Source organism: Apium graveolens, chromosome 4 (assembly GCF_009905375.1).
Source record: "Apium graveolens cultivar Ventura chromosome 4, ASM990537v1, whole genome shotgun sequence".
In the NCBI taxonomy this organism is placed as follows: Eukaryota; Viridiplantae; Streptophyta; class Magnoliopsida; order Apiales; family Apiaceae; genus Apium; species Apium graveolens.
The window spans coordinates 414,687-427,580 of record NC_133650.1 but is presented as its reverse complement, the minus strand read 5'-3'; the positions used below and the strand labels follow the sequence as shown (position 1 = coordinate 427,580).

The window sequence follows — 12,894 nt, the reverse complement described above, 5'->3', positions numbered from 1 at the left end:
ACAAAGTTCTAAGTGCAAGCATCATAAAGAAGAAGGAGACCAAGGACAAGGGTGAGAGAATGGACATGGCCTTTATCTATAGAGAGGGAAAGAGTATCTGTGTGATGCAAGGACATCCCAAATTTCTAAAGGCCAAAAGGGAAGAAACCAGAAGGTTGAAGAAAGAAGCTGTAAAACTCAAGGCTGACAAAAGAGCACAAGCAAAGCTTGAAAAACAGCTAAAGTCAAGCCAAGTTGAAGAAATGAAAGGAATTGAAGTCAGGGGTGAAGAAAAGATTGCTAACTTAGATGAGGTTCTTGGGAGCATATTTGGTGAAAATATGGAAGAAAGAGAGGAATGGCAGAAGGGAAACAGAAGAAAGGCCAAGGCACACAGAAGGAGTGAAGATAACCCTGAAGATACCAAATCTATATCTAAACCACTACCTTCCATACCTAAACCTTTTGTTGCTGATCCCTCTATAAATATCCATGGTGAACCAATCATTCCAAAAGAGGAACCTATTGATTGGGACAACATCACATTGCCTACCTTTTTAACCACTCTACCACTACCAAAGAAACAGAAAAGAAAATCTAAATCTACACCTCCCCTAACCTCTAAGAAATTCACTCAAAAACAAAAACCTAACCCTAAGCCACCCATTTCTAAAGATGATTATGTTCACATCTGTGACATAAAAGAAGCTTCAGACATTAATCTCTATCTGGATGAGCTGGAGGAAGTAAGGGGAATAGCTGCCTACAGACAGCTACCAGAGAGATTGGTTTTCAGATATAAGGGAGCTGGGGAAAGAACATGGCCTCTCTACAGGATTCTAAATGAAGGCTACTCTACCTTGATCAGAGTCTTTTCAGCCATCAAAAAGGATTCTGGCTTTACCAGAACAGCCAAGACTGAAATTCTCAACAAGATTGCCAACATAAGGAAGACTTGGAGGGAACCAAATGCTTTGCCCAGAACCTTACTCATACAAGAAAGGGGAACTAAAATTCACAAATCACCTCATTGGTTGATGGAATTTAGAGATGACAAAGGAGTCAGAAGATTTTTCAGACTTGAAGACCAACTCAAGATTGCCAGCAATGAAACTCTCAAAGAAATGCAATCTAAGTTGGATATCAGTGATGAAGATGAAGCTGAATTCTTCAGACAACTCCAACTCCAATTTGAGGAAAATGACAAAGGGCTAGGAAAGAAAACCAGGGAACAAAGAAGAAAATTATGATTTGCTCAGGCTAGAGGAGCACCCTTGGAAATACTGTAAATCTTCAATTACCTCCTAGTACATACACTTTTGCAGCACTTTTATATTTCTACTTAGTTTCAATTCAAATATTTGTTAAGTGTTTTGTTATCATCAAGTTAACCCTGAATTTATGCCTACAATTCTTATAGACATAAATAGGGGGAGATTGTTAGGAATATATGTGCATTAGTTTGATGATATGTTTAACAAAATACTTAAGTAGAAATTTAGTGTCAGTAGCCTCAACGGATAAGACCACTTTGGCTATCCGTTGATGGTGTAGCTTTACTTAGAAATAAGTCTAGTATTGTAGCATATTTCAGTCTCTGTATTTAAAATGTAATTCTTAGAAGTTGAGAGAAACTATAAGTCATGTTGACTACTAGATGATATGCAGATAGGAAGGCCAATTGTAAATATTTCATGCCTTGTAATTTTGTATAAATGAAGTGGTATCAACGGATGACTTAAAGACCTTCAACGGATGAGAAGCTAAGCTTCAACGGATGTCTCTAAAGCTTCAACGGATAACATCCTTCAACGGATGAGAGCATCAACGGATAAATGCATCAACGGATGAAAGCTTCAACGGATAACATCCTTCAACGGATGAAGTCATTAACGGATGAAAGCTTCAACGGATGTTCTGCTAATTAGCCGTTGATAAGTGGTAGTTGTACCTACAGACAGAGGCACATGGGTTGACAGAGAAAACTGAGATGTGGTAGCCGAATTTCAGGATCAACAGAAAAAGCAGCCGTTCTTCTTTAGTACAAAGATGCAATAGTCAACAAAGTACTGGAGTGAACAGGAAAAGAAGCAAGTGAAGAACTTATTTTACTATTGTAATTTTATATTGTTTTTCACTTGTACACTTGGTAATATATAAACCAAGAAGAAGCTAGTAATTAGAGAGAGATTTTCCAGAGCTGTTAAGAAATATCTTGAGAGAAAATTCATCTAGTTTGTACTAGGATGCAGCTGTGATCAACATTGTTGAACACAGATTTTCTAATATACCATCTCTGGTGGAACAACAAATCCACCAGAAAAGTTTTTAAAGTTTGTTGTGTTCTTTACATTTTGTGTTTGAATATATATCTGTCTGCATTAGCTCAAAGCAATTCATACACTTGTTCATCTAGAACACACTGCTTTAATAAACTTCTCAAAACCTGAAAAAGTTTTGAGATTTACATTCAACCCCCCCTTCTGTAAATCTCATTGTTAGTCCTCTAGGAATAACAGCTAGTCAAAGAAGGAAGATTTATGGAAGCATCCTGAGTTGAGGAAATGAAATTAACCTTTGACATTGCTCAAGTTAAAGAAGCAGTTCAGGATGAAGATTTAAAGTCTGATATTCACTGAAGCAACATTGAATATGCATACTTGATTCCTGCATTTAGATAATTTTGACATCATCAATTGGAACTTGTCCATAATTCCATAATGAACAAGTAGGGGGAGATTGTTAGGAGCAATTGATGATATCAAACAGAAACTATCTGAAGCATCTACATCTGGTAATTACTAACATCGATGGATGATGGTGATAAGCATCGATGGATGATTACAAGCATCGACAGATCATGATGACATCGACGGATGTTGATATTCGACGGGTAACAATATCAACAAATGATGATGTCAATGAATGATGAAATCAGTATTTGTCACATCATTTGATCTTTGAAGAGGAAAAGGAAACAAGAATTTGAAGTCGGTGGAGGACCTTATCTTAGAAGCAATAGTATAGGTTTCCTTATTGTTAATAGAATAAGATTCCTTATACATTGGTAGATGTGCTCTATATAAAACATAGATTAGGTTCATGCTATAAGTATTGTGACATTGTTATATCTTTCGCATAAACTATCAGCTCTCAAGGATATATTGTTCATTCTTTCGAGAGAGTACTTGTTTAATAAGTTTTATAAGATTGATATAAAAACTGTTGATTCTATTGAAGCTTTGTCGAGTTGATTATATTAACTGTATTCACTCCCTTTCTACAGTTGATTAAGGGTCTGACACTTGACTTGTCGAGGTCTCTAGATCCTTATATGTGAAATGACTTATCGATATGTCTGAGATCTCTATATGTAGAAATGACTTGTCGATATCTCTGAGATCTCTATATACACTATTTGACTTATCGATATCTCTGAGATCTCTATATGAGAAATTGACTTGTCAATATCTCCAATTCTACACAACTTCATTTGACTTGTCGATATCCCTGAGATCTCAACATGCATAAGTGACTTGTCAATATCTCCAGTTCTCTACATCTTCATTTGACTTGTCGATATCTATGAGACTTCTCTATAAGCCATTTTGGACTTCTCTACAGGTCATTTTGGACTTCTCGATATAACTTGATCCGTGACTTGTCGATATCTTGACTTAGAACATTTTTCATAGAACATCTTTATTCAACTCCACACTTCTACACTTTTCTCTGAGGCATGATCATGGCTTGATCTTCTTCCAAAGTTTATTCCTTAGCTTGAATCTGTTCACAGAAAAATCCCCCAGTCTAAACTTCTAACCATTTTACAGACTCAAGAAATACAATTACATAATACAAAAATTGATTATCAAACAACTTAATCTTAGGGCTGTCAATGTGACTTACATAACAACCATGCACTTATCTCAAGATAATGCATCAATATATTTACATCACAACAACAGTATAACGGGTAGAAAACTTGCCTGAGTGCTCCAGGGTAGACTTAAGCTTAGAGTGGGTCCGGTAACCTATGAACAACAACATAAGCCGGAATTAAACCACAGTCGCTTAAGAAACTAGACTTTATCCACTTAGACCCTAATGTTCGCTTATATACTTAACGATTTGCGTTAATCGCTTGCGTACCCTCGGCTCTACCAATTTTAATAAATTAACCGTTATGAATTTTAAGGCGACTCTTTCGCGAGTACTTTACCAACTGCCTAAAACACCTTACATAATTGTTTCGTAATCCAATTATTCTTTTAAGGGCCTTAAACAAGGTCTCAAAGTAAAGCGAGGGCTAAAGGTTCGTTCCCGAAACGCCGTTACTTAAAACGGTCGTTTCTCCTAAACCGTACATCGGATTCAAGCGAACCACATATCAAAACGAAGCTTACGACATAATCTAGCTAAACATGGCAAAGTTACAGATTCAACAGTTAGCTCTATGTCCCGAAAACTAAGAACAAGCAGTTGTATGAAAATGGGCATTACAACGGCTATGTTTACGCGATTACCAAGTTTTAAACCACTCCAAACAACCACAATTCAACTCACAACCACCAATACAACCACAATTCACCCAAACATTACTACATCAATCCCAAACCTCAAGATTATCCAATTCATTCAACCACAAACATGAACTACTAACTATACTTAAGTTTCAATAACTATAAACAAGATTCCATCATCCAAATCACTACAAATCCAATCCAAACTTTAAACACACAAGCCTCAAGCTTCTCATGAACTATATTAATCACAACCACTCCTAAACATTCAAGTAAAGCTTATGGTTTGAAGTTTTTATACCTTCTTGAAGCTTTTAATCAATGAAAGATCCTTGGAAAGCCCATGGAAGCCTTGATCTATGCTTAAGCTACCTTGACCTTACAAATAAAATCAAGAATCAAAAGTTTGTTCTTGAAAGTTACTATTCACCCTAAACTAAAATGATTTATTTGAGCTAGTAAACCTTGGATTCAAGCACTCAAACTACTTGCTCTTCTTAGTTATGAAATATAGGAGCTATAGAGACTAACCTCTTGATTTATGATGGAGTGAAGCTTGAGTTTTGATTTTCTTCTTCTTGAAATGGGGGGGGTGCGAGAGCTTCATGTTCTTGAACAAGAAGTCTATTTGCTGTTTTGTATAATGAATTTGTTGGTTAATTCTTTTTATAGCTTGGCTACTTTTTAGATTTACCATGGTAACTTTTACTTGGCTATAAATCAACCAACAACATAAACTCCTTGTCATGCTTATGTCACCATGCTTGTGTCATCCTTTTAACACATGTCTTCTCCTTGTGGTGTGATGACATCATCATCCACTAACCTCTTTGATTAACCCCTAATTACTTGGCTAATGACCGCTTATCTGTTATACGGCTCACTTAACTTTCGTTCTCGTTTATCGTTTGAGGGATCATACCCGGGATCTTATTACTTGGGTTCCCCTAAACCTTTCTCAATATTTTATATTCCTTTTATGATCCTCTCTTATAATCCTTGAATTTAAATCCTTTTAATCATGTTACCTTATACTCAATTCTTTCGGTATCTGGTGGATTTTCGGGGAAAAATCAAAGTATCCGGATTCGAATTCTAACGACCTTTACATACACTCATTTACTTTATGGAATACTAATACGATCTTAGAATTTCCCTAACAGTACTCCTATATAGCGTGGTCTGATAATTTTCCTTAATCAGCATCATCAACAAAAGTTACTATCATCCGTGTTTCAAAAATTCCAAAAATTAGGGTTATTATAGAGGGCACACCGAGAACCCCCGCCACCTGCGATGAACTCCGGTGAGTCGGTGGTGAGCTATGATGCTTGACTGAGCTCTATCAATTTAAAAATATTCATTTCGAGTGTTCCATGTTATTGTTTTGAAGAGTCCGAATGTTGTTTTGATTTAATAAGAGATTGTGTTGAAATACAGGTTAAAATCGAATAATACGATATGTGTTCATAGTTTTGATTCGAATTGTGGTGTTAATTCGATTGCATAATTGATTTGAATGATTTTTGGTTAAATGTTATATGCATGTCAAGTTTTTGTGATTGCATGTTATAAATTTAGGGTTATAAGAGTTAAATAGTTAATTATGTAAAGAGAAATTTAAAGTAATGAATTTAGTATGTTTAAAATGGAATTTGAAATTGATTTCGGGTTTTACGAAGATTGTGGTTCGACAAACTTGTTGTAAAGTTCAGTTTTTAAAAGGAATGGTTCGAATTGATATTAGTTATTAGTTTTTAGTTTGGGTAAACTTGATTCATGATCCTTGAACTTGCATGTTGATTTTTCTACTTACATGTCATCGTTTTGTTGAAAAACCTGTATGTACTTAGTCCTAAAAAGAAATTACTTTGAAACATTTGATTGAGTCGACATGGTGTTTTGTTTAGGTTGAAACAAGTTCGGTTTTAATCTACAAAGCATGCATGTTTGTATCAGTAGGTGCATGTTGATTATCAAAATAATTTACTCGGTTCTATTATATTTTGATTCAAATTTTTGATAAAAACAAAAGGGATAAGTTATTTTGGTATCGAGTTATGGGAAGCAGTGATTATTTACTAAATGTAAAGTATTAAACTAGTTGTGATGCTAAGGGTATAAAAGTATATCGTATTATGTGCTATGTGAGTATACTTGTGATTATAAGCTAAATGTTTATTGCGATTGGGGTAGACGTTAGACGTTCTGAGAAACGTCGGGAATTGATCAAGTATCTAATTAGGGTTCCGTTTGTATTGTAGATTTGGATAACAGAGGCATTCAGGCTAGTAAAGGGAAGGAAGTTTTAGGTGGCAGTAGCTCATGTTCCATTAAACATGAAAGCTTTTTGAGGCAAGTAACCATGCCTTCTATTATGAATTGTTATGGATAGGTTATTGTTGATGTCATGATAAAATAAAAGTTCCTTGTTATACTTGTTATTGATTCTTGAGAAACCATATTATTGTTCCCTGGAATAAGCTCGTTATCAATCCTTGTGACGATCCCTAATAGTAACCCCTTGTTTCTAGATCTTATTACCCTATCCTTATACTTTGTTAACTTATGATCCCTTGAACCTAAAGAGAGCCTCATGAACTTTTCATATGTTATATCTTGTTAACCGAGATTCCTTGATAGTCCCTTATGCCTTGTTATGTATCGTTCTTCGGAACTATCCTTATTGGAACTTGTACACTTGTTTAATGTTTGATTAATATCTTTAGCTTCACTGCTTACTCTCGATTTGTTCACTTTCCTTGAATTCTTTAATTGGACTTAAGAATGACTTTCGACTTGAAAGACTGCAAACAATTTCACTTATCGGTAATGTTAAAACTGAATTTAGATAAACTTTCTCCTATTCCAACACAAAGGTTTTCCAAATGAATTCCTTGAAGATTGGATAGAGACGTAAGAGACTGGTAGGACTAGTCTAGTCATATAAGAGGCTAGCGGGGCTAGTCCAATATAAGGCTGAAATAATGCCATAGGTACCTTAATGACCGGATGGAGGTCAGTACGGGCTGATCACCCGTATTACGTTTAAAAGATGAATATTCCAATAGAGGGTTCTTTAAAATTTTATAAAAGAATAAATGTATATCTTTGCTAAAGCAATTTGCTTAATTTACTTGAAATAAAATAGAATGAGTAGAATCTTCTTTAAAGTTATGAAACTTGGTCGAGAACCCTGTCACTTTACTTTGTTATTGATTCTCGAAACTTGGATGGTTGCTTCCTTTGAAATGAGAAACTCCTTGAGAACCCCATTATTGATTGTGATGAATGTCAGATTTCTCTCAAACTTTGAATCCTGAAAGCTTGGAACCTTTTCCAATGCCTTTACCTAGCCGTTAAAAGAATTCTGCCACCTAGCTTAGTTTTATTCAGAAATAGAAAGCCTCAGTTAATGCTATTTATGTTGATATTTAGAACTACTATCTAGTTACTTGCTGAGCGTCTTTGCTCATTTATTTGCTTTGATCTAACCATGACAGTTAAGCGAGAAAATGGCCATACTTAGGCGCACCGCTCGTAAGAGCGTTCCTGGCGGTCCATATCGTGTTGTGGGATTTCAGATGCCAGAGCAGGTAGATGTTGTGTGAGCAAGCGTCAATAATTTGGTGGGAAGTGTATTAGCTAAATCAGATACTTTTGGGTTATTTGTCGATTCCAAGTCAGAATCGAATGATTTGAATTTATTTATATTTTGGGTTATAATAATTATATTCTGTTTGGTAGTTGTAATCTGTCTCATACTTTACCCTGTTTAGATCCTGTTAGTATTGGGGTTTATTATATTTCTGCTATTATTATATTAGTTTATTGGTGTGCAGGTCCTCATTTTCTAACCCCGAGATTGAGGGCGTCACAAGTTGGCATCGGAGCTACATGGTCTAGTCGCTGAGACAAGTTAGGATAAAAGGGTATTTGGGTAATTAATATTGCGAGAGTTCGACTCATATATATTTGAGTTAATATATTAGGTATAGTCTAAGTGGAATAAATAGGTTAAGGTGATAAATAGAGTTGGGGAATTGAGTCAGTTGGAGGTTTTATTTTACCCTAAAGCTGTTTTCTTGGCTACTATTTTATGTTTCATCTCAGGTGCCTAGTAGTGGTAGTGATGCTGATTCCGAGAATAGTTTGTTGCCTAGTTCCCCAGTGAACTCTATTCCACCCTCATCAGTGGAGCCCTTGTACATTAGTTCAGACCCTGAGGAGGATCCATCTGAGGGCAGTGAGGGCCCTAAGCATGTTTATCCCCTGAGACCAGTACTAGAGCCCCCAGCCCCTGAGCGAGAGCCTGTTATACCTGTGCCTGTCCATGTTGGTGGTAAGCTAGCTCAAGACCGAGACTTTGTGTACTCTCGTATCCCTGAATTGAGATCATTGGTAGATAGGCTGGCACGTGAGTCTAGGCAGCAGAAGTCAATGCTGGAGACCGAGTGGCGAGTTCATATTGAGATGGTGGAGCAGGTTGCCCGTAGACGGTTGGATGAGGGACCATCTTCCAGTGATGCTGATTTCGAGGCCTGGAGAGTTCATAAGATTATTCATTAGATGCTATCAGTGTTGAGGGAGATTCTTGATTTTGATGGTTAGTGAGATTGTGAGATCATACGGGACATATGGTGGAGCCCGTAGTTGTTATGATTGTTGTTTCTTTTCAGCGCCAGTAGGCTTTGGGATACTTAGTCAAGGGCCAGGATCCCTTTTTCTTTTCATGATGTATTGTATTCAGAACTTAGTGTTGGTTGTAGTAGTAGTAGCTAGGTAGAATTTAGGGGTAGATAGGGGGATATTTTCCAGTTTTTCCTCTATTTAACCCTGCTATATTATTGTACGTTGATCTCGGAACTTATTGTACTCGAATTACTTAATTATGTACCTTCGCTGTCCTACTGAAAACTGTTGAATTTCATAAAACAATAACTTATGTATCTTGTTTCTATATTTTGGATCCCTGAGTTTTGTTAACTATTCTGCATCCCATGTTTCCAAGCAATCATAGTCAACACCTTATGAAAATATATCCTGTACCATGTGAGAACCTTAACTGGTGAGCGAATTCTGTAATAATAGGATTGCATGTGCAATTGGATAAAACTTAAAACCCGTAAAACTATTCTTAAAAGAATCTTTACTGTTATGAATGCCATGCTATCGTATTGCTAAATAATTGCTCATCAGGTTTGAAAAAATGGCCACTTCACCAAATCACCAAGAAGAAGAAACTCAAACTCAAAACCAAGACACCCCTGTGATGAACCGACTCTTTTAACTCTTGCAACAACCCTCAGCCCCTAGAGTCGGGAACATCAAACATTTTCAATCCGTTCATCCCCCAGAGTTTGTAGGATTTCCAAATCCGATTAAAGCCCAGTCCTGGTTGAGAGAGATGGAAAAAGCCTTTGGGTTAGTGGAAGTTAAGGATGATAAGAAGGCGCAATATGCAAGTTATTATCTTAAGGATGAGGCTAGTTACTGGTCGGAATCTACTAAGGCATTGCTAGAAGGAGAAGCCATTTCTTGGCAGAAGTTTACGGAGCTATTCTTGGAGAAGTACTTACCAAGTTACATGCATGATCAGTTAGAGATGAGATTTATGGATTTAAAGCAAGAGAATATGACGATAGCAGAGTACGAGGTAAAGTTTTTAGAGTTGGAAAGGTTTGTGCCCGAGTATATGAATACAGAAGCCATGGATATCCTCAAGAGGATATTCAGGTACAAGTTGAAGAACATGAGACACAAGAAAGCTAAAATATTTCAACAAGGACTTAAGCCATGGATTCGTAGTCAAGTGGCTCTTCTTGAAATAAGGACTTACGCTGCTTTGGTACAGAAAACCATGATCGTAGAAGGAGAAAGAGAAGCAACAAAAAGGGTAAGTGAAGGAAATAAAAGAAAGTTTGAGAATTCAGAACAAGATCAGGGAAGTTCCAAGTTTAGAGGGAAGTTTGGAAGGAATGCTGGAAGTCTGAACCCGAAATTCCGGAAGTTTAATCCTGGAAATGGTAATCAAAAGAATCATTTTCAGAAAGCTGGACAGTCGACGAAGGATAGTAGACCCCAGATTCAGGATTGCAAGACTTGCGGAAAGAGACACCCTGGAAGATGTAATAAGCTCAACGTGACGTGTTTCAAGTGTAACCAGAAAGGACATTATTCATCTGAATGCACGGGTGGTCTGGGAAAGCCAAAAATGATTTATTTTAAGTGTGGGAAAGTTGGCCATATGGCAAGGAATTGCAAGGAGCCTGTTTAGAAGGCAAATGTTCTTAGGATTGCTGGACCACCGCCTCCACCAGCACAAACAGTCCAGTCAAGGGCACGAACGTTTAATATGACAATAAAAGATGCAGTGCAGGATGCGGATGTGGTAGGAGGTACGCTTGCTATAAGTTCAGTAGAAGTCAAAGTGTTAATGGATTCTGGAGCTACTAAATCATTTATTTCTAAAAGTGTTGTTGATAAACTAAAGTGTGTTGCGTACTTTAGAATCTAATCTGATTATAGAAGTAGCAAATCAGGAAAGAGTTACTGCCGATAGGACTAGTCCCACATGCGATATCGTTATAGAAGGTTGGCACTTTTCTGCTGACTTAATTCCATTTAAGTTAGGAGAATTCGACGTTATTCTAGGAATGGATTGGTTAGCAAATCACGATGTGCAAATCGAGTGTAGAAATAAGAAAGTGAACTTGAGAACCAAGGATGGAGCTGAAGTGATATTCAAAGGAAAGAAACAATGTATGAAGTTTCTAACGGCAATCCAGACAAGAAGATTGTTATGACAAGGATGTGAAGCTTATTTGGCTCACGTAAAGGACGTGAAGAAGGAATCTTTAAAGATTGAGGACATTCTTGTAGTTAAAGAGTTTCCTAATATGTTTCCAAATGAATTAACTGGGCTACCTCCGGATCGAGAGATCGAGTTCATGATTGATTTGGCTCCTGGAATGGAACCAGTTTAGAAAGCCCCTTATCGTATAGCGCCCATTGAAATGAAGGAACTAGCGACGCAATTGCAAGAATTGTTGGATAAAGGAGTTATTCGACCAAGTGTTTCCATGTGGGGTGCACCAGTGCTGTTCGTAAAGAAGAAAGATGGAAGTATGAGATTGTGTATTGATTATCACGAATTGAATAAGTTGACTATCAAGAATAAGTACCCTCTCCCACGAATCGATGACTTGTTTGATCAGCTAAAGGGAGCTAGTTGTTTCTCAAAGATCGATTTAAGATCGAGATATCATCAACTAAAAATTAAGGCGGAAGATATACCCAAAACGGTGTTTCGAACGAGATATGGACATTATGAATTCTTGGTAATGGCGTTTGGATTGACAAATGCTCCAGCTGATTTTATGGATCTTATGAATCGAGTATTCAAGAAATACTTGGACAAGTTCGTGATAGTGTTTATTGACGATATCTTGATTTACTCAAAATTAGAAGCGAAGCGCATAGAGCATTTGAGGATTACTTTGGAAATTCTGAGAAAAGAGAAATTGTATGCAACTTTTTCTAAATGTGAGTTTTAGTTGAAATAGGTTCAGTTTCTTGGACACGTAATCAATAGTGAAGGAATCAAAGTAGACCCTGCGAAGATTGAGGCTGTTATGAATTGGGAATGAACAAAGACTCCAACGGAAGTGAGAAGCTTTTTGGGATTAGCTGGATATTATCGACGATCGTTCAAGATTTTTCAAAGATTGCGATTTCACTGACAAAGTTGACGAGGAAGAATGACAAGTTTGTTTGGACAGATAAGTGTAAAGAAAGCTTTCAAGAGCTAAAAAGAAGGTTGTTTCTGCACCAGTATTGGTTCTGCCTGATGAGAAAGGTGAATTTATGATATATAACGATGCTTTGTATAAAGGATTAGGTTGTGTGTTGATGCAGCACGAAATGGTGATAACATATGCATCAAGGCAATTGAAGTCGCATAAGCAAAAATATCCTACGCATGATTTGGAATTAGCAACAATTGTGTTTGCTCTTAAGTTTTGGAGACACTATTTGTACAGAGAGAAATGCGAAATTTATACGGATTACAAAAGCTTAAGGTACATCTTTATGCAGAAGGAGTTGAACATGAGACAAAGAAGATGGTTGGAATTAATCAAAGACTACGATTGCACGATAAGTTATCATCCCGAAAAGGCAAATGTGGTAGCAGATGCACTAAGACGCAAGAAAAGATTGAGTCTGTTAACTGTGTCTGAAGAATTGATCAAGGATTTCGAGAAGTTAGAAATAGAGATACAAATTTCGGAAATGGAAAGTGAAGTGATGTACGTAATGGTGTTTCAGCCAGAGATTTTAGAAAAGATTCGACGTTGTGAGGAACAAGTGATAGAGCATGAGAATGATTAGA

At 36.8% G+C, this 12,894-nt stretch overlaps 1 protein-coding gene across 1 annotated transcript; it reads left to right on the top strand.

Moving 5' to 3' along the window:
* The first annotated feature begins 9,909 nt into the window (after window positions 1-9,909).
* On the top strand, window positions 9,910-10,779 carry LOC141716896 (uncharacterized). The gene has a single exon (XM_074519058.1). It carries the CDS (start codon window positions 9,910-9,912, stop codon window positions 10,777-10,779), a length of 870 nt encoding a protein of 289 aa, XP_074375159.1.
* Window positions 10,780-12,894: the final 2,115 nt, after the last annotated feature.